This window comes from Stegostoma tigrinum, chromosome 8 (assembly GCF_030684315.1).
Source record: "Stegostoma tigrinum isolate sSteTig4 chromosome 8, sSteTig4.hap1, whole genome shotgun sequence".
Lineage (NCBI taxonomy): Eukaryota > Metazoa > Chordata > Chondrichthyes > Orectolobiformes > Stegostomatidae > Stegostoma > Stegostoma tigrinum.
This window is the reverse complement of record NC_081361.1, coordinates 46,156,649-46,183,911: the sequence shown is the minus strand read 5'-3', so window position 1 is coordinate 46,183,911 and position 27,263 is coordinate 46,156,649. Positions and strand designations below refer to the sequence as shown.

The 27,263-nt window shown below is 40.4% G+C and overlaps 1 protein-coding gene and 1 pseudogene across 2 annotated transcripts in view; one reads left to right on the top strand and one right to left on the bottom strand.

Moving 5' to 3' along the window:
* Positions 1–10,097: 10,097 nt before the first annotated feature.
* LOC125456152 (cytosolic phospholipase A2) overlaps positions 10,098–27,263 on the top strand; it is a 126,352-nt gene continuing 109,186 nt past the window's right edge. For both annotated transcript variants that reach the window (XM_048538937.2, XM_048538938.2), the window contains exons 1-2: positions 10,098–10,218; positions 16,880–17,049. In XM_048538937.2, the coding sequence (XP_048394894.2) occupies positions 17,017–17,049 (33 nt within the window). In that variant the 5' untranslated portion in view covers positions 10,098–10,218; positions 16,880–17,016. The remainder of the gene's footprint in view (positions 10,219–16,879; positions 17,050–27,263) is intronic.
* Positions 18,162–18,474, bottom strand: LOC125456153 (large ribosomal subunit protein eL42-like; annotated as a pseudogene).

The following is a 27,263-nucleotide window of genomic DNA, read 5'->3' as shown; positions in this document are numbered from 1 at the left end:
CATTTGTATCCTTTTGTGCTTCAGATTTCTGAAGCCTTCCCCCACTTGGAAAATAGTATACACCTCTATTCCTCCCACCAAAGTGCATAATCTCACGCTTCTCCATGTTGTATTTCATCTGACACTTCTTTGCCCACTATACTAACATGTCCAAGACCTTCTGCATCTTCCGCAGCTCTTCAATGCTACCTGCCCTTTCACCTGTCTGTGTCTCATCAGCAAACTTAGCAACAATGCCCTCAGTTCATTGTCCAGATCGTTAATGTATGATGTAAATAGTTGTGGTCCCAACACTGACACCTGTGGAACCCACTAGTCACCAGCTGCCATCCTGAAAAACACCCCTTTATCCCCACTCTTTGCCTTCTGCCAGTCAGTCAATCCTCTACCTATGCCACTAATTTGCTCCTAATACCATGGTCTCTTATCATGTTTAGCAACCTCCTGTGCAGCATGTTGTCAAAGGCCTTTTGGAAATCCAAATAAATTATGTCCACTGGCTCTCCTTTGTCTAACTTGTGAGTTACTACTCGATTCTAATGGAGTTGTCAGACTTAACCTCCTGTTGATGAAGCTGTGCTGCCTCAGCCCTATTTTGCCGTACACTTCCAAGTACTCCGCAATCCCGTCCTTAATAATGGACCAGAATCTTACTAACAACTGAGGTCAGGCTTACTGACCCGTAGTTTCCTGTCTTCTGCCTCCCTCCCTTTTTGAACAGGGGTATTACACTTGCCATTTTTCAGCCCTCTGGGATCCTCCCTGACTCCAGTGATTCCTGAAAGATCACTACCAATAACTTTTACAATCTTCTCAGTTGCCTTCTTCAGAATTATGGAGTTTAGTCTATCTGATCCTTCAGACCTTTCACCTTCATCAGTATCTTCTCCTTAATGATCGCCGCTACACTCACCTCCGCCCCTGACTCTTGAAGTTCTGGTGTACTACTGGGATCTTCCAGTGTTAAAATTGTTGCAGAAAACACACTCAGTTACTCTGCCATTCCGCTGTTCCTCAATACAGCTTCTGCAGCTTTACTTTCCAGCAGTCCAATGGCTACTCTCGCCTCTCTTACCTTTGGGGTACCAAGATTAAAAAAAAGACTCTTGCAACCTTCTTTCATATTTCTGGATAGCTCAATCTCGTATTTCATTTCCTTCCCCATTATTGCTTTTTTAGTTATGCTGTGCTGGTTTATAAAGGCTTCCCGCTAATCTTCACCACATTGTGTGCTTTGTCTTTTGCTTTTGTGCTGTCCCTGAGTTACCTCGTCAGCAATGGCTGCCTCATCCTCACCTCAGTGTCTTTCTTCTTGCTTGGGATGAATTTCTGTTGTGCTTCCCAAATTACCACCAGAAAATCCTGCCATTGCAGCTGCACTGTCTCCCCTCCTAGCATCCACCCCCCCACTTCCTCCCCCTCCCCCCCCCCACCCCATTCCTCTCCACCCCCACCCCCACTTTCCAATCAGCTCTGGCCAGCTCCTCACCTATGTCTTTCTAGTTACCTTTACTCAATTGTAATATGTTACATCTGATTCCAGCTTCTCCCCCTCAAACTGCATAAATTCTATTAGATTATGATCACTGCCTTCTAGGGGTTCTTTCACCTTCAGGTCCACAATCAAGTCTGCCTCACTACACATCAAATCCAGAATTTCCTGATGCCTAGTGAGCTCTACCACATGCTACTCCAAAACAAAAAACATCTTGTAGACATTCCACAAATTCTTTTTTTGAGAGATCGCTGTCAACTGGAGTTTCTGAGTTATTGAAATCTCCATGATTATTGTAATAATGTCTCTTCTATCTGCTGATTTATTTTCTTCTCCACATCCTGGCTACTGCTAGGAAGGCTGTACACAACTCTCATCAGGGTATTTTTTCCTTTGTGGTTACTTGGTTGTACCCACACAGATTCTCCACCTTCTGACTTGATAATCACATCTTGTTGTTGATTTAATTCTTATCAACAAGGCAACCCCATCCCCCCTGCTCATTTGCCTGTCCTTTCAATAGGACATGTATCCTTGGATATTTTAGTTCCCAGCCCTGATCCACTTGCAACCGTGTCTCTGATAACCCACAGCATCATACCTGCCAATTTCAGTCTACATTATGAGCTCATTTACTTTGTTTAAGTACCATGCATTTGAGAACAGCACCCTCAATCCTGCATTGACTGACCCCCCTCAACTTCTGTCCCTTCATTTACTGTACCTTAAGTTTGGTTCCTGATCCTTTCCATACTTTCTGTATGATCAATTATACTTGAATTTTTAATAATCTCTGTTAAGACCTCCCCCTGCTTCAACTTTTTCCATTATTTTCAATGCAACTGAGCCTAACCTCCCCCAAATCCCCAACCCAAAAATTTAGTTTGGAGCCATTCCACAGCCCTAGTTATACATCTCGCCGGGTCTCAGCATGATTCAGGTAGAGCCCATCCCATTACAGCGTCCTCCTTCCCTCGTACTGGTGGCAATGTCCCATGAATTCAAACCTGTTTCTCCCCTACCAATTTTTGAGTCACACGTTGATCTCTTTAGTCTTCTTGATCCTGTGTGAATTTGTTCATGACTCAGATAGTAACCCAGAAATTATCACCTTTTCGATCCGTTTTTTAAAATTTAGTCCCTAGCTGTTCATATTTCCTAAGCCGAAATTCTTTCCTGTTTGTGCCTATAATTGCTGATACATAAGTGGACCACAATAACTGGGTCTCTGCTCTCCCATTCCAAGTTCCTCTGTAGCCCAGATGAGATAGCCTGAACCTGGGCACTAGGTAGACAACATAGCCTCCAGGATTCTCAATCCTGTCCACAGAGAACAGTGTTCTCCTGTCAATATTATCTCCAATTACAAACTACATTCCTTTGTTCCCTCCTCTCAAATGCCTTACTGTACCCACAGTGCTGTGGTCAGTTTGCTCATCTTCCCCATAGTCACCACTCTTATCTACGCAGGGATGAAGAACCTCAAGCTCAATGGCTGAGGCTCCTTCAGCACTATCTCCTGGACCCCTCTGCCTGCCTCACTCAGAATCACATCCTCCTGTCCCTGACCACTGACTGAATAAGTGGGACTGCCAACTGAAACACAGCATCCAGATTAGTCTCCCCCTCCCTAATGTGTCACAATGTTGAAAGCTCAGACTCTGAGCTGGGGCTCCGCAGCAACCACCGCTTGCTATAAATGTGGTCACTATTAAACACAATAGGGGCCACCATGTCCGACATCTTGCAAATACAACATATCAACTGGCCCAGCATCTATATTTTCACTGTTTAGTTTTTAATTTTTTTTTAATTGTCACATGTAGCATGTAAACATTTCCACTGTTTACCATCAAGCTGGAGGTCAAATTAGTAGCTATCGCCAGCCAGTTAATTTATGGTTTATTCTTGTACTGTGCCCCTGATCCTGGGCATTAATTTGTCCTGCATAAAAATGAACTTTACAAGCAATGAGCCAAAAAAATGCAAGCAAAAAAGCATTTCTCCCCTCTGCACCAAATTCCCACACTGCCTGCAAATTAGTGAATCAAAATACTCACTCAGGTGATGCCTCACTGCAGATATGGTCTCTCCTCCTGACTGTGCGAAACTGACTGATCATACGCTTTCAACAGGCCTGGGTTTTTTTTGTAATTGACCTCTTTTTTTCTAATCAACCTGTTCAGAGATGTTATTACACAGCACTGGAGAACATGGGACTTGAACCCCGTCCAGCGGTAACAGGCTGTTTCATAAATAAAGCAAAGGTGACTCATTCAAGTCAAGCTTCAATAATAATTAGCACCACTTAAGGCCCAATTCAGGAAACCAAAAGAAAACTACTGATGCCACAAATCATAAACAAAAACAGAAATTGCTGGAAACGCTCAGCAGGTCTGGCAGCATCTGTGGAGAGAAATCAGAGTTAACATTTTGTGTCAAGTGACGCTTCCTCAGAACATCTGAGGATATGCCAGAATCTCAGGACAGCTCTCAGGAAGAGTCACTCAACCAGAAATGTTAACTCTGATTTCTTTCCACAGATGCTGCTCGATCTGCAGAACTTTTCTGGAATTTTCAGTTTTTGTGTTAGGTTTCAGGTGTTTGATTGATAACTGCCCCTCAGTCAGCTGGGCCAACTATCTTATTAACCTTTCCACTAGACTATCGAGTTTTAAACTTTCAAAAGGGTGAAAAGAATGAAAGATTAACACGTTCTATTCTGTCACTGCCTCCGATTTCCTCAAACAATATAGTCATTTGGGTTTTGCCTTACTCTGGCTGTGATCTCTCCTGACTGTGCGAAACTTACTGATCAAAGTATACCTCTCATACTTTGTTTTGGTTGTGCATTAAGATTCCAAGTTGAAGGGTCTGGGAACTTATTTTTCTTAATGGATGTTAATAATCTCCCAGGAACAGCTGAAGTCATGCATAGGGAAAGACCCAGAACATTTCGTGAGCTTAAACCAGTAGTGTTACATAAAAGAAATCAGCCAAGCCTTAGAATCTACCATCAGAAACACAAATACACTCTCATTTTACATCACAAACCTACTAAAACAATGCAAACAAATTCAGGGCTAGTTTATTTTTGTCACATTTTTATTCTTTGCAATTTGACCTATTCCCTCATCCTAAAGCAGTCGTTTTTCCTTTCCTCACCTTAATCCTATTTTTGTAAAAGTCATTTTACTTTTAACTATTAGCTATTTTTCATTTCATTTTGGTTTTTCTACTTCCCATTTTCATTTTGCTGCTATGCTTTTTCATCCTTCATAATTTTGTTTAACTTTCCTAATGCCAAAATCTGACCCTGTTAAGTTTCAGTTTAGTGTAATTGTTTCTATCAATGGAACTTCATTCTTGGATTGCTCTTCCATTTTTGCCATTTTAAAAGCTTTTGTAGTCAATCCTCTATAAATTTGAACATTTCTTAATGCCAATCTTTTAAACTAATATTTGATAAACATCCTAACTAGTCCAGCACCCCCCTCTAACCCCAATTAGATTCTGCCTAATCAGAACATTGCCTATTGTTTGTTTCAAATGTCATAACAGCCAGACTTGATAAAACACCTTAAATGGTGTTATCTCATGGGATTTAGGATAACCTAATTTCTATAATTCTAATTACATTTACATAATTCTGATTTGGTGAGACTGGAAGATAGCCTTTTCAACAGATGTTCGATATTTTCACTCTTCTGAAATGATTCATATTGAAGAAATATTCACAAATTCCTTTGCTGTGATGCTGAAGTCAAGAAAATCTGAAACAAACATTTCTATCATTGGAACCTAATTGTTCTGAGCAGGCAAAGCCTCTGCAGTTACGATGAAACATTAACTAGATAATTGCTAATGCAAAACCTCTGTTCAAAGGAGCAAGACAGAAAGCAGGAAGTTATAGAGAGTTAACGTAACATCTGTCACAGGGAAAATGCTAGAATCCATTATTAAAGAGGCTGAAGCAGAACATTTAAACAATAATAACCTGATCAGGCAGAGTCTGCATAGTTTTGTGAAAGGAAAATCATGGTTCACTAATGTGTTGCCGTTTTGATAGAAGTTATAGGATTTAGATTTAGATTTTTATTGTCACATGTACTCAATTGCAAGAATACAGGGGGACAGCAAAGAGTACAAAGTCACCATTCTCCAATGCCATCTTAGTATACAAAAGTGATTATTAGAAACAGAAATAGAAATAAAAGAAACAGCCAAAAGAAAAGGGAACATTCAGGTCACTCCTTGCCTCTGCCGTGAGTCTGAACCGCCAGAAAAACAAAGCCACAAAGTCCACCATACATAAAGGCAACCCTGTAAATGTGGTGTACTCAGATTTCCAAAAGGCATTCAATAACATGCCACATTAAAGGTTATCATGTAAAATAAGAGTTTATCACAGAGGGGAGAACATGGTTACATGGGAAGAGGATTGGGCATGTAACAGGAAACAGAGAACAAGGATAACAAGGGCTTGACAGATTATGACTAGTGAAATTCCAGAGGGATCAGTTCTGGGGCTTCAACTATTTTCAATCTATATCAATGAATTGGTTGGAAGAATCATATGTGTTCAGCTAAATTTGCAAAAGATTCAAAGACAGGTCAGAAAGTATATTTTCAAGAAAGCGTGTAGGATCTAAGAGGGATGTTGATATGTCAACTGAATGGGCAAACATTCAGCAGCTATGAGTATATGTAACCTTTCTAAGAATAGAAAAGCAGAATGTAAATGAAATGGAAAGAGAATGCAGAACTCTGCAGTAAAAGAGGATCTGGGTGTTCTAGTACATGAATCACAAAAAGATTAGTGTGCAGGTGCAGCAAGTGGTTAGGTAGGCAAATGGAATATTGATAATTGCTGCAAAATGGATAGAATAAAAAAGTGAGGAAAAGGTTTTGCTACAGATATACAGGATGTTTGTGAGGCCACATCTAGAATAATATGTACAGATTTAGTTTCCTTACTTAAGAAAGGATATAATTGAATTTGAAGCAGTTCAGAGAAGCCTCTATCATCTGACTCTTGCAATAAGAGGATTTTTTGAAGAGGAAACATGGAAGACTTTGAGCTCTGCTTATATTGAAGTTTAGAAGAATGAGTAGTAATCCCACTGAAATGTATAAGATCCTGAAGGAACTTGACAGGGTGGATGCTGGGCGAATGTTGCCACTTGTGCATGAGACAAGAGCTAGGGGACACAGTTTAAGAATAAATGGACTCCTGAAGATGGGAAAGAAGGTTAAGAAAATTAAAAGGGAGGATGCAAAGGAAGGAGCAATGTGGGAATAACAATGATAGATCCCAACTAAATATAAACTGTTCAGCGGTGACATTGATGGAATCATAGAATAGAAGAATCATCTACAGTTTGAAAGCAGGCCTTTCAGCCCATTGAATCCACACTGACCCTCCTAAAAGCACACCACCCAGACTCACTCCATCCCTGTAACACTGCCTTTCCTGTGGCAAATTCATTTAGCCTGCATATCCATGAACACTATGGACAATTTAGCGCAGCCAATCAACCTAATCTGTGGGAGGGAACTGGAACACCCAGAGAAAACCCACGCAGACATGGGGAGAATGTGCAGACTCCACACAGACAGCCCCTGAGGGTGGAATCAATCCTGGTTCCCTCGTGCTGTGAGGCAGCAGTGCTAACCACTGAGCCACTGGGCCGCCCGAAGGGAATAGTACCGAGCGAATGTGTTGGGGACCAGGACTCTTTATAATAGGGAAGGGGCACCTAGCCTCCACTCCAGCACCCATCACACCAGTCACCCTTGAACCCAAGTGTAGTGAAACACAACATCAAGGGAGCAGAATGAGTGTTAGAAAAAATAGGGAAATCCATCACCTTAGTACAAACCATTACTGTATCCATAACTCAATGAACGTATTGAGGTCCTTGAAAGAATTATTCACTGTTTCAGTCTTTTTCCCTTCACCACAGCAAGCTCAGTAGTGGAGGTATTTAATCAGACAGTAAGGTGTCAGGCAGGGAACCCATCTAGGACACTAAATTGAGCTCACCTACAGCTACCTGAATGTTCTCTTTATAGGAAACTACTGCAAAGAAAGAGGTTTACTCTCTATTTTTTGTCGTGACCTGGGAACTACTATTCCTTCTAAGCTACTGTCTCCAAAACCTGAAATACCCTTCCTTACAGCACAGTAGGAGAGAAAGAAGGGAAAGAGTTAAATTGGGTAACAATATGCCTGTCAGTCTAACATTGGTATGGGGGAAATCCTTGGAAATAATAATCTGGAACAAAATTAATTGCCACCTGAAAAATATAGGAGAACCAATGAAACATAATAGATTTTTAGAAGATTTACTGTGCTTGACTAACTTTAACTGGGTTTTTTGATAAACTAATGGAAAATAGTGATAAGGATAGTGTGGTTGATGTTGTCAATGTAGAATTTAAACAGATGCCTGATAAAGTTCCACATAATAGACTGGTTGGCAAAATGAAAGCATACATGATCAAAAGAATGAATACAAAATTGGTTAAAGTTCAAAAGTAGGTTTTGGGGGGGTGAACGATGGATTTTCAGACTGAAGATAGGAGCAGGAATAGCCCATTCAGCCTCTTAGTACTGATCTACCATTCAACTAGATCGTGATTGACTATCTCAATGCCATTTTCCCAAGCTATCCCCACATTCTTCCGTCCTCCACCTTGCACCAGGAGCACCTCCCCACTCCACTGAAGCTGTCAAACAAGTGAAATCTGTCACTTTCCAAGGCCTATTTGAATGCATGTTGCATAATTGCTTCCTTTTAATTCAACTGTCACATTTGCATTCTGTAATCCCACACATATATGGCTGAGCAACATTAAAATTCTAATTAATTGCACATTTTCAAAGAATATCTAGACTAGAAGTTCAAATCTTGAAAACTGTAGGCCTTACAAGACTCAGCGAGAGCATGAAACAGTGCACACATGTAATGCAGGAAATGCCAGGAAGATATGATTAAGATTGACATCCTGCATGAGAAAATTGACATAGGGTGGTTGTCTTCATGTAAATACTCAACAACAACCTTAGTTTGTGTTGAAATTTTGATTTCACATTGAAATCCCAGAATTCAGCAGCATGTTCAAATTTGAGGCTGAACACAATGATCATTAACTTTCAGTTTGTGAGGCGGAAATGTGTAAAATTGTGAAAGGTGATCCCCAAAACATTAAGGAAATACCCACACAGAGTTTTCAATATTAATTATATGCTGGAAACCCAATGTTTGAAAATTACAATTACTTATCATTGTCAGATGCGAATGTTTTTACATTTTGATTTGATGTCTAGTGAACTTCCACTGGCATGTATACAGTGTTAATGTATGGTTATTAAATGAGTTCTGAATGGGAATTGGGTCCATCTCGAGTTTTCCAAATGAAGAATGATCACTTTGATCGGCATATCACCATCAGTATCAGGGAAGAATACAGAACAGATTAGAATGTCTCTTCCATTCAGTTGTTGCCTCCATGCTCTCGTCTACACAGTGAATTCAGCAGGCTGTGTATTATCTGCATGAACAGGAAAAACAGTTCAGATGAAGGGTCACTGGCCCAAAGTTTAACTCTGCTTTTTGTCCATAGATGCTGCCAGACCAGCTGAGTTTCTCCAGCAATTTCTGTTTTTGTTTCTAACATCCGTTTGGACTCTGAATTCTATCACAGCGCATAGGCCGCTACATTGGAGACAGGAGCAAGAGTAGCTCATATGGCCTGCTCCCTAAGACCATTGTACCATCAAACCTGATCATGACTGATCATGGACCTCAACATGGCTTCTCCATTCATTCCCTATTCCTTGATTTGTGAAGACTGACAATCTTCCTAATTAAACCTTAGTTATTTCAACGATAGAGCATCTACAGCCTTTGGGTTAGATAACTCCAAAGATTTATAACCAAACAGCACTTCAGCTAACTCAAAGTCAGTCACAGTTGTTATAAACCAGAACTGTGACAGCTCTTAGAAAGAAATTCACTGTTTAATGTACCTAACTCTGAGATATATCTCCATTAGCTTGAATTGTGGATGCAGTATTATTTCTATTTTGTCAGAATTGACCAACATTCCGCAAGTGTCCTCACCTTCAGTAAAACTAAACGCAGTGATACTTCTGGTACTAGTCATGCAATTTAGCATGCTTCCATGTATCAGCGTGTGAAACAGGGTGAGAGCATAAATTGAAATAAACACGCAACAGAATCTGCTTTGTTGGTTTCTGTGGAATTATGCAGAATTATATATGAATATAATAAATCAGTCCTGTGAGATGGTTGTGACCTGATTAGCGAGGTAGAGCGTGGTAACTTGCAGGAAGTTCGTGCAAGTTTAAAAAAAACACAAAAAAGTCCATAAAGAATCCCAAGGTGTTCCATGTGATATTGTATGAACACTTTGCCAGAACAGTGTGTACGAGAATGGAAGATTCGTCACCCCAAAACCAAGAAAGTTGGCCTTTAGGCTGAATTCCTTTCAATACACAGATCACTGCTAATAGTAGCTCAATATTGGGCAAGGCTTTCAGTACTCCACGTTTTGTATAGAAGCGCCGCCTTCCTTCACGCTGTGTAATATCCGCCTGAGTTTTCTCTACTTTGTTCTTTTTCTGTTTCAAAACGCTCCGGAGGAATTACCAGAGGACAGGGGAAGACAGTCAGTGGAAGCAGACACCGTGAGAGGTAAAACAGACCCTCGGAGTTTACTCCACAGATTCGGTAGTTTAGGGGAGAGTTGGAGATGTGGTGTCGTTCACAATGTCTGATATAATCAGAAAATACGTGCTCAGTTTTGTATCAAAGTTTGCAGGGACGGCTCTACTTGTTCAGGAGAGAAAAAAAGAGATAGGATATGAAGACAATCGCCTTGTAAAGGTGTCATCTTGAGTTTGTGTAGCTGAAATGTAGATTGAGTTCATTGACAGCGGATTTCTTTGATGGGGAAGGATAAGCACCGACTTCGTGCCATCACCCCGGGGGCTGCCTGCTCCATGCTGGAATTGCAGCTTTCTGCATGTGACCTGCTGCTGCTTCTGGGAAATGTCTTCGCCCAGTGTACCTCTACTCGGCGTCTGTGGAAAACGGGAAGAGTTTCAAAAGGCCGAAAGAGAGGGAAGCGGTGATCTGAATGTGTACCATAACCGAAACACATTAGAAATATAGAGTTTGTTCACCAAATTACACGCTGCACAGCGAACAATCAGGGAGACAGGGGTAGAGTGAGGGCTGGAACTTTGCATTCAGTGAAAGTATCCGGAAAGCGAAAAGCAAAGAGGTTGTTTTAATGAGCACTTTATTTTGAAAACCTAATTCTATTTGCACTCTATGCTCTCAATTAGCATCAAGATACCCATTCACTGTGTGAATGTAAAGACTTTTTGAAAACGAGTATTAAATGTCACTGTTAAGTACATTCTCATTTTACAATGATCCTTTTTAAAGGGGAACTGGATGCTGCTGTGTATTCCACGTCATACTGCTCACCAAAATAGTTTCTTATCCTCCAGCTAACAATGCTACCTACAATGATCCAGCTGCGGCTTCTCCTTCCCCCAGTACGGACTATATTTTCCTTTTCCCCATGCAGTGACAGTGTTGCTAGCCAGGCCAGTAATTTGCTACCCATCTCTTATCACACTTTAGAAAGTAATGGTGAACTGCTGCAGTTTGTATGGTGTGAGTACACTCACTGTGCTTAGGGAGCTCCAGGATTTTGACCCATTATTTTCTGTTCAAAAATGTACTTTGTACATATATAGAAATCTTTATGAATAATCACTAAAGCAGTTCAGTTCTGTACTGTCTTTGCATACGCAGAACAAACAAATATTGTAATTTGGCTTTCCCAATTAGTTCCAACAAACAAATCCAAGGTGTTTCTTACTTATGCAGGGTACTATTTACATATACTTGAGGCACTGAGAAGGTCCAATAACTGAATGAACTCCCATTTTACGTTGGCCAAAAGACCTTTGACTGTTGTCTTTCCCCAGTGTGCCTTGCAGCAGCTTGCCCCAAGCTTTTGACTGGATTTTGGTTCATTGATAATGAAGGAATGGCTGAAGGCTGTTATCTATCACACTAGAGATGACAAGAAGAAGCCAAGACACACCATCCACTTAGCACTTTTGGATGATGCTGGTTCCAAATGCTTCAGCCTAATCTCATGCACTGAATGTACTGGAGTCCCTAATCTTTGATGCTGGAGATATTTGTGGAGTTGTTAACTCTGGTTAATTGTTTAATTGCCCACTGCCATTCACAATTGGACATGATTGGACTGCAGAACATCGATCTGACCCTTCAATTGTGTGAGCACTTCGCACTCTCTATCACATACAGTTTCCACATTATGAAAGCTCTGTAGTCCTCCAGTAATGTTGTCCATGAAACCACCTTGAATTATTTTGAATGCGTCAAAGTCCTGCAAAGTAACATGTAACCTAGCTGGAGTGAGTGAGCAGTTCACACTGAAGCCATTGTAGCCGGATGTAACACTGAATGGAGCATTTGACCTTTTGCCCGTGTGTGACAGAAGTTTTTAAGATCGTGAATGAAACTGATAAATTAGTTTATGTTGTGGAGTCAAAGACTTAAGACCAACTTCCCTTTAATGAGTATTTCAAAAATAACGAAAGAAAAGGGTGAGAGGAGTCTTGTGTGAAGCATAAACTTTGGTATGGTGCAGTTAGCCTGCATTGCTGATTCTGTACTGAAATGAATTCGGTATTACATAGGTTTCATTGATTTTACCAAGCTGAGGGTAAATAGAATTGCCTGAAAGTTAGCAAGCCAAAGACAGTGATAGAGATATGGGTACAAATTCTGCATGATTACTCTTTTGGGAGGAGGGAGTGCATTTGTGAAGAAACATTTAGTGAATTGAGGTCTTAAATCTCATTAGGTTGGATTGTGTAAGGCATATGGTTAAGTTTGATAAATAGTTCTTTTCTCTTCAGCATTTTTAAAGTTCCTAACTGTAAAAATGCAGATTGCTATCAGAAGATTGTAAAGATATTCATAGTGGTGACTTTTGACTACCAGAAGAGCAGCATGGTGGTTAGCTCTAATGCCTCATAGCACTTGTACCCAGGTTTGAGTCCAGTCTTGGATGACTAACTGTGTGGAGTTTGCACATCCTCCCTGTGTCTGCATCAGTTTCTTCAGGCTTCTCCGGTTTCCTCCCACAATCCAAAGATGTGCAGATTATGTGGATTGGCCACGCTAAATTGCCCATAGTGTCCAGGGATGTGCTCGTTGGTAGGCTAGTTGGATTAGCCAGCTAGCGGGATTCCAGGGATAGGGTAGGGTGATATGCTCTTCAGCGGGTTAGTGTGGACCTGATGCCAAGAGCCTGCTTCCGTATTGTAGGGATTCTGTGATTCTCGGAAGTGTCGATTTTAGGTACTTTGGTTGGCCAGTGACCTTTTGATATTTGTTTTGATTTTCTTTTAAGTCAGCAAAAAATGTGCGATGAGTTGGTCACGTCAAAAACAGCCAAGGCTCATAGCTACTTCCTATGAATTTTATAGTTACTGATATCTTAGTAAATATTGTTATCAGATGTTTAAAGCGTGCTTTTAAAATGTAATGCATGCAAAGTGTCTGGTTGTACCTTCCACCAACCGAAGGCCATCTTTTGGAGGAAAACTGTAAGGCAAATAATATATCATCATTTGCTATTTTGTGATCACTTTGTTGCTAGTGTATTGGACATCTCACAAAATGAAGACATTTCGAACAAATTTGTCACTTGATAAATGCATGAGTTGCTGTGAAGATGGAGTCTTTGTTTCAGGATAGCGTGACAACATAATTAGAGTCATAGAGTCATACAGCACGGAAACAGACCTTTTTCTCCAACCAGTCTATACCGACCATGTTCCCAAACTAAACCAGTCCCACCTCCCGGCACTTGTTCCATATCCTTCCAAACCTTTCCCATTCATGAACATAACCAAACGTCTTTTCAATGTTGTAACTGTACCTGTGTACAGCACTGTCTCTGGCAGTTCATTCCACGCATAAGAAAAAAAGAATGCCCCTCATGACCTTTTAAAATCTTTCTCCTCTCACCCCTAGCTTTGAACTGCCCCCATCCTCGGGAAAGACCTAGTGAAACTGATTTGCTTGGAGAGCTGAGCAGAATGCAGAGCATGCATGAGAATTGTGAAATTTAGTTTAATAATTTACAAACTGTAAAATTGGTATACCCCAAATTTCATTTTCTTTGTTAATATTGGATGCATTGTCTTTAAACGACTGTGGGTTTTCTTTGCACCCTTGTTGGGACCAACAGGTGGAATCAGTATATCCAGCCTGATTAGCACTTGATTTGCCGGGACCTCCTATAAAAGAGTAATCTGGGCTCTCACTGGCTCCCCATATGAGCAAATTCCCTATGAGAAATGCAATTCTATATGTTTGATTTTTTTCACGAAAAAGAACACTGTCTGAAATGTTCAAGTCAGAAAGCCATAAATGTTCATTTGCTGTGTGGTAGTGGTTGTAGAATTAATTTGGTGTGTTTTTTTTTAAACTCTTAACATTGACATCCCTTTTGAAAGCTGATATATATAAAACAAATCAGTAGATTGTTGCTACTTCTAATTGTCCTCTGGCTGTGGCATACAGCACTCTACAATTCTGACCTTTTTCAATATTTGAGGAACTCTTTTTTTCAAAAATGATAGTGCTGAAAATAATTCTAACGTACCAGTTCAAATGAACCTGTCGGAGTGCAACATGAGAGGGGCCAATAGATGTGGTGGAACCAGGCTGAAGTTACACGTTCAAATGGGGAAAAGGAGAATTTGGGCCTACTGTCTAGAAGGTTTTTGGGGTGATCAGCTCATGAAATGTACTTCCTGATAAACGGACAGAGATGAAACGTTTACAATTATTTAAGAAATGGCTAAGTATTCAATAAACCTTGACTGGGGCTTGGATGGTGAAATATTTGTCAAATGTGCTTAAGGAAATTTTCTTTATCAATATGTGGATGATCTGGAGAAGGAGCAAAACTAGACCTTTTATCAGGCAATAAGGCAGGGCAGGTGACTGAGATAAAAGTGGGGGAACACTTTGGGTCGAGTGATCATAATTCTATTAGTTTCAAAACAATTATGGAAAAGTTAGTGTTTTCAATTGGAGTAAGGCAAATTTAAATAGTATGAGACAAGAACTTTTGAAAGTTGACTGAGTACACTGTCCACAGGTAAAAGGACACCTGACAAGTGGGAGGCTTTCAAGCGTATAATGACGAGAGTTCAGAGGCATTTTGTTTCTGTTAGAGTGATGGGTGAGGCTGGTAAGATTAAGGAACAATGGATGAATAAAGATATTGAGGTTCCAGTCAAGTTTAAAAGAGAATCTTATTTTAGATTTGGACATCTTGATGCAATTGAATCTGTTAATCAATACAAAGAACGTAGTGGCGTTCTTAAGAAAGAAATCAAGAAGGCAAAGAGAGGATATGAAATGGCATTGGCAGATAAAGTTGAGGTTAATCCAAAGAAATTCTACAAATGCATTGAGAGCAAGAGGGTAACTAGAGATTGGGCGGTGCCTCTTAAAGATCGAGGAGATTGTTTTTGTCTTTGTGTTGAACACCAGGAGATGGGAGAGATAATAAATGAATATTTTGTGTCAGCTTTTAATGTGAAGAGAGAAATGGAGTTTAGAGAATGCAGAAAAATAAACATTGATGGTTTAAAAACAGTTCACATTACAGAAGAGGAAGTTTGGGAGGTCTTAGAGAATATAAAGGTGGATAAATCACCAGGACCTGATCTAATTTAGCACAGATTATTGTGAGAAGTAAGGCAGGAAATTGAGACCTGTTGAAGAAATTCTTGCATCATCTATAACTATGAGGTGAAGTGCCTGATAACTGGATGGTGGCTAATGTACCTTTATTTAAGAAAGGTCGTAAGAAGAAACCAGGGAAATATAGACCTGTGAGTCTGACTTCGGTTGTGGATAAATTGTTGGAGGTGATGATAAAAGATAGGATTTATGGACATTTAGAGAGGCAAAAATAGCAGAGCAATAGACATCATTTAATTGGATTTTAGTAAAGTCTTTGACAAGATTCTGCATGATAGATTAATTAGCAAAGTTAGGTCACATGGAATTCAGTGTGAACTTGCCAATCGGATATATAGTTGGCTTAATGGCAGGACTGAGAGAGTAACAGTGGAGGGTTGCTTTTCGGATTGGAGGTCTGTGACCGGGAGCATTATTTCTGGATCCTCTTTTGTTTGTCATTTTTATAAATGATTTGGATGAGAATGTAGAAGGCACAGTAAGTAGGTTTGCCAACGACACCAAAATTGGTGGCATTATAGACAGCGAAGAAAGGTTTTCTAAGATTACAAAAGAACCGTGATCAAATGCATCAATGGGCTGAAAAATGTCAGATGGAGTTCAATCTAGATAAATGCGAGGTATTCCATTTTGGCACAACAAACAAGGGTAGGGTTTAAATTGTTAATGGTAGGGCCTTGAGTAGTCTTATAGAACAGAGGGACTTATGGGTGCAGGTACATAATTCTTTGAAGTTTGTGCCACATACAGGGCAGTTAAAAAGATGTTTAGCATGCTTGACTTCATTGCTGAGTGCTTTGAGAATTGAAGTTAGGAAGCCATGTTGAGATTGTACAGGACATTGATGACACCACTTCTAGACTACTGTGTCCAGTGTTGGTCATCCAGTTATTGGAAGGATATTTCAAACAGGAGAGGGTTCAGGTGAGATTTACCTGGATGTTGCTGCATATGGAAAGTTTGAGTTATAAAGAAAGGCTGAATTGACCGGGACTTTTTTCACTGGAACTTAGAAGGTTAAGAGGCATCTTGATACAAGTTTTATAAAATAATGAGAGCTATAGATAGAGTTAATGGTAGTTGTCTTTTCTCTAGGATGGAGGATTTCAAGATTAGTGCCACATTTTTAACATGAGAGGAGAGATTTAAAAACGACATGAGGGTGAGATGTTTTACACGGAGGGTGGTTTGCGTGTAGAATGAACTTACTGAGGATGTGATGAATGTGGGTTAATTACAACATTTAATAGACATTTGGATAAATATACAAATAGGAAAGGTTTGGAAGGATATCGGCCAGGAGGAAGGACATGGGACTAGTTTAGTTTGGGATTATTTTCAGCATGGACTGGCTGGACTGAAGAGTCTGTTTCTGTGCTGTGTGATTCCATGACTCTATGGAGCGAACTGTAAGTTCTCCTAGATGATGAAGCTCCCTGGGCTATCTTGCCCATTTCTACCTAGTATGCATAGTTATTAAAATTGATTTTAATAAGTGTTTTTTTCTATTCTTCAGGAATGGAAATAGACATTTTCTGAAAACTATCTATTTTTTCATCTGCAAAGAGGAATCTGCAAGGTCTTGTTTAATCAGAGTTTGTTGAACCAATAACCTGTAAAGATACATCAAGATCTGTTCATCTGCAGTTGAGAATGGCTTCTATAGATCCGTATTCTCACATAATAGTAAGTACAAATCTCCATTGTTGACACAATGTAATAAATTGATTAGGTTTTCCATTTAGTAACTGCAGTGTATATTTTAAATGTTGTGCATGTTCATACTGGGGAATAATGGTACCCTGCAAAACCTTGAGAATGATCGTGCAACATTTATCATGAAACCAGGCTATAGCTTGTTCCTTCCTCCTCTGATAAAGTCTTTTTACAAACATCTCACTTTGTGCCAGCTTTTCTTTCCTTTGAAGCCCTTCTACCACTTCATAAAGTGTCACTTAGACTTCTCTGAGTCATCCTTTCTTCTTTCCTTCCTATATCTCAGTGCTAGATTACACCCCATCTCTGATTTTGATCTTCACCTTGATATTCCTTGCCCTTGCTATTTCCTGTGGACTTTTTACTTCCACGTACTGGTCACAGCCTGGGCTTCTCCCACTTGCTGTATCTCTCACCGCTCGTACGTCCTTTGTGTCTTTCAACCTATACTCCATTGGCATCCACAGTTGATTAAAAGCTTTCTTCAAAGTCACTTAAAATTCACTTTCACACCACAAAATACTTAACCACGAGCCCCGTCAGTCACCAACATCATTCTCCACTTGCTAATTTGCTTGGGCATCCTCCTTTCTTTACTCTAGCCCCGAATCACGACTCCCTGATTCTGGTCTTTCCTCCTGAAGTTGCATGGACAGGGACTTGACAAATGCTGAGCCATAACTGGTTTAACCATCCCAGAGTCTTAGTGAACCATGGCAGCTGCCATCAGATCACAGTCTCTTTGGCTAAAATGACTCAAGACCTGAACAAGATAAGACAGCCTTGGTTTCTATTCCACACAACTAACCATTTCCTTAAACTTGTCATCATATTTCCATCTCCAAATTAGATTTCCACCTCCCCCACATTCTGCATTTGAATCGTTGCAGTTGGATGCCCACCCTGTGGCAACACTGAAATGACCTGTTCAAAGACGTGGATGACATTCTCTATGACTGTGACTGCAGTATATTATCCTCAATCTCTCAGCACCATTCAACGATATATGTGCCTGTCCTCAGTTTTTTTGTTTAGCTTTTAGTTAACTCATTATGCACGCCGAAGACCACTAGGATTGCAGCTTAGAACTGGATGACTTGACCTTTCCACTTCTCATCTCCTCCCAGCTGAAAGTGCTTGCACCTCTTGGAAGGCCAGCATTCTCTTTGATTGACACTCGGGCTCCACACAATCTAGTCTCAGCACAATCTTCTTTGTAGTCTCAGCCTTTATTCAAAATATGGCCATTGTCTGTCCACCATTACCACTGTGCTTCCTATTATAACATCTCTTATCCAGTCTGTGTAAGGAATTTCTTCTCCTCTTGTACTGTGTAACTTTATGTGTCTGCTACCTGTGACATTACATCCTCCTGGTCTTTGGTATGTTGAACATCTTGCCATCCTGTCCCCAAGTAGAGATAGAGTGTGCTTCAATGAACTTATCATTGTATACCTTGAGAGCAGTGAGAATTGAACCAGATTGCTTGGCTGAGAAACAGAGCAGCTATCAGCTTATGAACTCTCCATTCCCTAGACTTTGCGCTACAATTTCTCTTGTGAAGTGTTGAGAAGACCAAAGACATTATCACTGGCCCTCGTCATAAACTTTGAAACTTTCCCCCTTGTCAGCCAGCTACTAAGTCTGAATCAGATTGTTTGCAATCTTGGCTCATGTTCCTGGGTAATGTTCCCAAACCATGCTCAATAAAGCTCAGCTTATCCGAACTGCTGCAGCCTGCATCAAGTCCGACATCAAATCCCACTGCTCATCATCATTCTCATTTTCAAATATACTCATGGCCAATCGCAATAATCATTGTCAGCTCTACAACTCCCACACTTTTATATTCTCCAAATTGGGCGTCTTATGAATGCCGTGCTCTGTTTGCCTCACTATTCGCTGCTGTCCCTTTTGTTTGGGCTGTGCACTCTCTCAGCCCCACTTCCACCTCCTGCTTTGAGAACTCTTTCATAATGAAGTGGAGGAATTGTTCAACTTGCTTCCTATCTCTTCATTTTTGGATTCCTTTTATACATCTGTGAAGCTCCTCGGGGTGTTTTGTTCTGTTTGAGGCTCTGTATAACTACAAATTATTTCAAGTTTGTCTCAGGCATTTTGATTCTTTCCTGTGGGCTGTCTTCTCTCTCACTTGTTGATGTTGCTCTGCTTTGTGAGCAACACGTGATAAAACATTGGGAGGAGCCTATGACCACTGCTTCAATATAGGCCAAGAACCAGAACCATATTCAGCCCTTAAATGTGAAAGTTAGATGCACTCAGCCTTGTCCCCTTGTGATAAATTTGAGGTTTCTTGGTCGAGCGCCCTTCTGTAAACTTGCCACTCATTCTCTGTGAACCTCACTGACCTGAGAGATGTGAAAGAGTAAGTAGACATAAGTAAGCATTTGCTATAAAACAAATTATTTACATGGGATGAAGAGTACCGTGTGAAAAGGTACTGGGACACACCTATTTGTTGTGATGCTTAGGCAGTTGTCTGTAGGATTATAACTGGTTTGAATTTTTGGATTTAGAGGAGAGCTTCAAAACTGAGGGCAATTACAAAATGCTAAATATTCTGCCTCAAAATATTGATGTGGTGCAAAAATGCCTTCCTTTATGGGGTTAACGAAGCAAACATCGAAGGATAAATGAAATAGAGTCATAAAAAACAGAGAACATGATAAATAAATAATTTTCCTAGATAATTGGTATTTATGCCAAAGTACTGAGACAAGAGGATTTGTGAGGCATTCTCGGTCACTGAGATGGAGAAACTGGTTGCTGAGAGTTCATAATGTGGACACAATGGATATAAACAACTCATTTGTTTTACTTTTTTTTCGTAAATCAATTTAGGTGAATCAATTAAAAACAATTTTGAGGATTATTTAGACAATGATAACCTGACAGGTGTCATGCATTTAGATAAAGAACATGCAATCTAATTCTGATGGCTTTGAGGAAGTGACCGCTGTAGTGGACAGTGATAGATCTATAGTGTAATGTCTGTTAACTTCAGAAAGGCATCTGATAACATATCCCAAGGAGAGCTATTGGTTAAGCTTGGCGATATTGGGGTTTATGGAAAAAGCGTGGTAAGAAATTAACTGAAGGATAAAAAACATTGACTGCTTGCTCAGAGTTATAGCACAGTGGAAAATTAAAGCACCAACCTGAATTTGCCCTGTTCTGCAGAGACTAGTTTGGGAGCAATATTGTGAGCAAACTTGGAGAATGTTGAGTCTGGGCAGTTCTCCAAACAAACACTGTATCTGAGTGATTGTGCTAGAGACATGGCCTGACTGGGACCGGCTAACTGCCTGCAGGAGGAGGTAGCGGTAGACTGGTATTATCGCTGGACTCGTAATCCAGAGGCCCGTGCAAATGCTCTGGGGATGGATTCAGACAATGAGCGTCCCAATGGTAGTCAAGCCCACAACTGAGGGTGAAGCCTAACTGTTGCCTCCAGGCAGCCACTCGGCAGGTAAAAAAAATCCTTTAAATTGCTATCTCTTCTCCCCAAGAAGAGCTGTGGGTGACAGAAGGCAACTCTCCTCCCTTTTAAAATAATGGCCTGGCAATGTTGCAACGTTTATTTTTCAATGTTATGATTTTTGAGAGGGTGCCTAATCTTGAAGTGCCCTGATATCTTCCTGCTTACATTGGCACTGCCCACTCACTCATGTGCGGATCCTTAATTGGCAAGGTTACGAAACAACCTTTATGATTGGCTGTGATCAGAGATAATTGGAACTGCAGATGCTGGATAATCCGAGATAACAAGGTGTGCGGCTGGATGAACACAGCAGGCCAAGCCGCTTCTTAGGAGCACAAAAGCTGACGTTTCGGACCTAGACCCTTCATCAGAAAAATGATTTTTGATTGGCTGTGTTCTTATTCTGACTAAACCTGAGCTGATGTCATAGACTCAATGACCTCAGCAAAATTTGAGGTGGGGAAACCCCAGAAAGGAGTTGAGACTACAACTGTTTCTATTTTTGCAGAAACTTGGTGAAATTTTGCAAATTACATTAAAATACAAGGGGTTCTTGTTTTGAAGGATACAGCTTGGAAATTACAGGAGGAGGTTTTGAAAAAAAATCTGAGTGGAAAGGATAAAAATGACAGCCTTGTATAGGTCATGAACACCAACACACATCAGTTTAGTTAAATAACTTTCTGTCCTGCAAATTCAATGAAGAAATTTACTTGCAAAAAACATGAAGTACTGCAAACATTGCAAAAAAAAAGCTGCATGTTCATTGAATGACAAAGTAGCCAAGTGGAGGAAATTTTAAAATCTTTAAATTTAATTCTCAATATGAATGCTTCAAAGAAGCAATCAACTAAGCCAATGGAATGAAAACCAATTCTCATCAAATTGGAACATGTTATGCTAAAACTATTCTGAGCTATTACATTCAATTCTAATCACAAAGACGCAAGAATGATATTCCAGCAGTATGAAGGCTGGTCATGAGGCCAATCCTTTATACTGCAAGGTAAAACTCGAGGCTGAGTTGAGAGTTTCTGCAACACTTCAAAGTAAATAAGCCAGCTTGCTGTTTTCCCACAGTTTAACTATTGAATCTCATTTTCAACTGATTACTTAAAAATTTTGGGGTAAGGGAAGCCATGTGAAAATGTATGTTTGCTTATGTGAGAATTAGAATGAGGGGACATAGCTTAAAAATAAGATATCTCCCTTTTGAAACGGAGATGAGAATTTTCTTTTCTCTGGGTTGGTTATTGGTCTGTGAAAGTCTTTTCTTTTCCCCACGAGGGAATGGAGGCTTGGTTATTAAAGTTATTTGAGCCTTAATGAGTTACATGGAACAAGAGATCTGAAGGCTACAGGAGACAAACAGGGCAGTGAGTTGACACCACAACCAGATCAGCTTGGATCTTATTGAATGATGGAGAAGGTCCAAAAATGGCAAAATGGCCTATTCATCTATGTCTCAATGCATCGTTTTGTCTGCAGATCTGTCGCTTGGTCTTTGTTCTATTGTTCACCAAACAGATTTTCACATTTTAATTTTCCCCATTCTGTCAATATAACCGACCTCTTTTGTCAATTCTGCTAGGCTATAGAAGTTAGTTTCCTTCTAGAAATGTTATTTGCACTAACAAGTGTTTTTGTTTCACTTTCCACATCATGATTTATTTCCTCTAATTTGATTTTAATAACCCTGCCGCAAACCTTCCAACATTTTCTACGCGTGAAAAGCTATGCTAGTACTTGTACTGAACAGCTATTCCCAGGGTAAAGGAATCTGAGAAAGACTTGCATTCATATGGGAGGGCCTCATGAATTTTAAACATCCCAACATGCTTTATAATCAATGCCCCCATTTAGCCAGTCCAGGTGACTATGAAAGAACAATAACAGGGACTGTAGTGTGGCCAATATTCCTTCTCTAACCAGTCCTGTCTGTGCTGATCACTCATCTCGTTGCTCATTATGAGAGTTTATATTGTGGAAAGAGGCTAGACATTTGTCTAATTGAACAAGCTGTCAGCCTAATTAATTGTGATTGAAGCTTTAATGGGTGAACTAATAGGGTACATGTAGAAGAAAGCAGTTTTTTTGTCTATGGAATTACATTGTATAATGTTAAATAACAATTAAACATAACGTTTGATGGGACACTCTTAACAGGCTAAAAGATGCAGCCAATATAATTATAATGGGCTTTTCAGTTCCCTGCAATTTCTCTTTGCCAGGAACCCCCTTGTAGAAAAATTCTTAACAAATGTTTGTTGTAGTTATTGATACTTTTCGTTGCAATAACAGGCTACTGCACCCCTCCCCTTGCCTCCTGAAGTTATTTATTAATGATGAGAGACAGTTTAGTGGAGGGCGCTGCACAATGTATCTGATTCCGTTTTTGTTACACATTGCACATTTGCCAACAAACGTTGCTGGCTGGTGATCAAAAGTGAGAAGTTTGGCTGATGTTCTTTTTCTGATTTCTACCCCAAGAGGGTGTGGAGTTTGAAGGGCAGAGCTCAGTTCTGTGGTTTCTGATGATCAGCTGTAATCAAAGTTCATTTGTAATTCTTTGCCATTTTTATTTCTTGAGGCCTGTTCTATGTCTGTTGCTCAAAGAAATTGCTTATCAGTTGTTACCCAAGTACGAATGAGGACTGAGATAACTAGGTGTAGAGCTGGATGAATGCAGCAGGCCAAGCATCATCAGAGGAGCAGGAAAGCTGACGTTTTGGACCTACACCCTTCTTCAGAATGAGGACTGCTTATTTTCTGAGCATGGACTGGTTTCATCATATAGTCTTGTTCAATTTCTGATTGACTTGCTCAGGTGATGTAACTTACAGGCAAAATACAACTGAGAAGCGCAGTGCTCTTTGTCTGGCTTGTATTGTATGGCACCCTTTGCAAGTGTAGAGGCGTCAAAAGCACCTTCTGAAGTATGGGGGTGTTAAATGTATCAGTTTGCTTGTGATCACCATGTGCAGCTGGCTATTGTATATCTTGCCTTTAAGATAATTCACCTTAAGGACTCCATGTGTGTATACAATGTTATGACTCTTGTCTGGCAGTTAATCAGCTTTGTGCCTGCAAACTACAGATCCACAAATGATTTCATCGGCTGTGATGTCTGCTTCGTGACTTATAATGTATTTTACTGTTTCAAAAAAAGTTACCCACCAAATTAATCAATCCCTGGTGCATGATTCATTGTTATGTCATTATTGTTAACTTAATTCTCCCCCACATATAGGCTCTTGTGACCTCTGTCTGGTTAGATGTGGTAGCCAAGGCAAAGCATAATTAATCTATGACTTTTGAGTCATTGTGGCTTGCTTGACACGTCAGCCAGTATGGAGCTAATCTATACAGACGGCAGAGTTTTGAGAATGAGCTTTCGAGACAGATGACTATAACTGGTAACATGAGGGGAACAGTACAAATGATCACATTACAGCCTGAGACAGGGAATGGAAAACCCAGTGCAGTTTCTGATTGTGATTTGATCATCTCAGCAGGAGTGTATTCATGTGAAAATGGGGATTCGGCTCAGCTGGAACACTCTGACAGTGGACAGTCACCCTAATGTCAGAATTTATTAAGGTCTCTTTCTGAATGCAGTGGTCACAATTTGCAATCTGCATGCCCATTCCCATTTAAGCAGGCAGCTCTCAATCTTAGTACTACCTACACATTTGAACAATTGCAACGTTGGTCCAAGCAGGGCCACAATGCTGGATGGCTGCATGTTCATTTGCTGCTGAGCAGTGAGGGCCAATAACAAAGGGTGCAACTGTCCTGCTGCTCTTAAAGGCAGCCTGCTCCTGTGAAAGGAAGCTGCATTAATCACTTAAGGGATACTGGAATCAATTAGAGAGAGTCAAATTGCCCCTTGAGATAGATGCAGATCTTCTGATAGTCAGACATTAAGCTCCTTTATAATATGAAATGACTTTTCCTGTCTGCACTTAATCAGTTCAGTTTGCAAATGCCACCTCTTAATGCCACTCAGGCCCACAACTTCCCTCACAGATCACCTTGGAGAAAGCTGCTATTTGTCAAAATGAGATTTTCAGAGCCTTAGTAATGGATAGATTTTCAAATGGACGATTAACTAGGCAGTGACCACAATACAAGACTGGATGGGCTCACATCATATAAGATTAAATATTTTAGGAACATAGACACGCCACTATCTCATGGATGTTTCTCACATGCAGAATTGAATTGCATCTAGATATTTTATACACTGATGTGGTATCACCACTGTGCCCCAACTCCTCCACCCCCCCAAAAAATACCTATTTCACTGGCTTCTACTCCAACCGTCAGTTCTTTCCATTCAGTGGTCAGGGTTTGATACTTCTCTGAGAGTGAATGCTGAATCACATGGTGAGGTCAGGTCAATCCAGTTGCTTTGCTCACTTTGCAGTTTCCCTTGTGCAGACTTGGTGTTATTAATTGTGATCTCTCTTCTTCCCACTTTCAGATGCCCTTTTGGCCAGTTATGCTGCACCCTAGTCTTTCTGGGTCCACTTGCTTTCCAATACTGTGAGGAAATATAAGAAAGTGGGAGCAGGAGTTGGTATACAAATGGAACTAGGAAGCCACAATGACCAATAGTTCAAGAGGGAACTGGTAGTGAAAGTATTTGAGATGACATTCCTGAAGTTCTGTACCTGAAATGTTGATTCTGGTTTCTGTTCACAGATGCTACTAGACCTGCTGAGTTTCTCCAGCAATTTGTTTTTGTTTTTATTTCTGATTTCCAGCATCCACAGTTCTTTCAGTTTTTTTGAGATGACATTTCCTGCCCTGGTGCTGTTCAGTGTTGTACCATGGTTTAATGTGTTCCTGTGTTATCTGAAATTAAATAACTTTACTGGAAGATAGAATTTGGTCATATTTTCCACTCCATGTTACTGCCATTTTAACACAATGTTCATGGAGCTAAGAGACAAGTTTCACCTAAATGGATCTTGTAAAGTCTGACAATGTTATGAAGTTCCTGTTTTTGTTACTGCTACACTGAATTGAACCTCTTGCCACATTTCTTGTTCTCAGAGTGAAGTCTATTTCAATAGAAATGTAGAATAATCTTCAAATTAGAAGTCAGGCATGTGAATAATTGGCCATTTGAGCACAGATGGCCCATCTTTCAATTTCCTGACACGCATCATTTGCCGCATTCTCTTCCCTCAGATTTGGTTGAACAATTCAGAAACTGTCCAGAAAATTTATCTTAGGGCAGTGACTTAAAAAAAAAAGCTTCAAACCCGCATCTCCTCTCATTCAGTCCATTTTTCTGTCTGCCTCTGCTGAATTCGGATTGGGATCTGTTGCTGGCAAGTTTCTTCATTCTATCCAAGTGGCCATTCTGCACACAAGAACTTAAGGCTGTTTCTTGGCAGAGATATGATAAACAGTAGTTTCTTGACTTTGAAACATTGGCAGAAAATAGGAGCAAGAGAAGGCCATTCAGCCCATCGAGCCTGTTCTACCATACATCCATCACTAAAAACAGAGAGAACTGCGAATACTGTAAACACAGACAAACACAGAAATTCCTGGAAAATCTCAGCAGATCTGGCAGCATCTGTGGAGAGAAATCAGCGTTGATGTTTCAGATCGTGTGACCCTTCTTCAGTTCTCAGGAAGGGTCACTCGACCCGAAATGTTAACTCTGACTTCTCTCTGCTGATGCTGCTAGACTTGCTGAGATTTTCCAGGAATTTTTATTTTTGATCATCTTGTCAGTAGCCTGTTCCCATTTTGTCTGCGTACCTTTGATTCCTTTCACGCTAAGAACTAATCTAACTCCTTCTTGAAAACATTGAATGTTTTGGATTCAGCCACTTACCATGGCAAAGAATTCCACAAGCTGCCCATTCTCTGGGTGATGAAACATCTCCTCATCACAGTCCTAAATGGCCTACCCATACTCTTAGACTATAACCTCTGGTTCCAGATTACCCAGTCATCGGGAGCATTATTCCTGCCTTTATCCTGTCCAGTCCTGTTAGAATTTTAGAGCTTTGAATGAGATCACAACTGTTTGCTTTTTTTTGTAGTTGTTTTTGTATTTAATGGTTTGGGTGGGAAATCCTGATCTGCAACATTGCTAGAGATCGTGTTTTAAAAAAATGCCAGAAGCCCTCCAAGTGGGGGATACTCTGGTCACCTCCAGTGCAACCCATATCATGCCCCATGCTGCCAAAGGTATTCTGAATGGGTACCCAGTTGGGTCAGAAGCCTTTAAACTGCTGATGCCATGACAACTCATTCTTTCCAGCTGATCTGTGAATCCTGACCAAGGGTCTATTGAATATCACTCACCACTTGCATTCAGCTGTGAGTGGGGTCCATACCAGTGATTGATTTATTTCTGGTGAGGCTCTGGTAAGAATAAACTTTGGTTTTACCAAGGTCTCTGGAAGTGTTCTTCTGGAAGTGCTTTGGTGAGCTCCTTGAATTGGCAGGATGTGTTGCCGTACCTTTGAAGGGACAGGAAGAACATGTTGTGCCCTGCCTACAGAGAAGTTGCAACAACACTATACTCAACAACACTAGCTCAACACTGTACCCTCTGCCAAGGGGTAGTCAGACTCATTAGTGTTCCTTGGTAGTGACAGTCTGACAGGCCTGCCAAAGCACCCAATAGGTCAGCGTGCATCTTTATCTTACA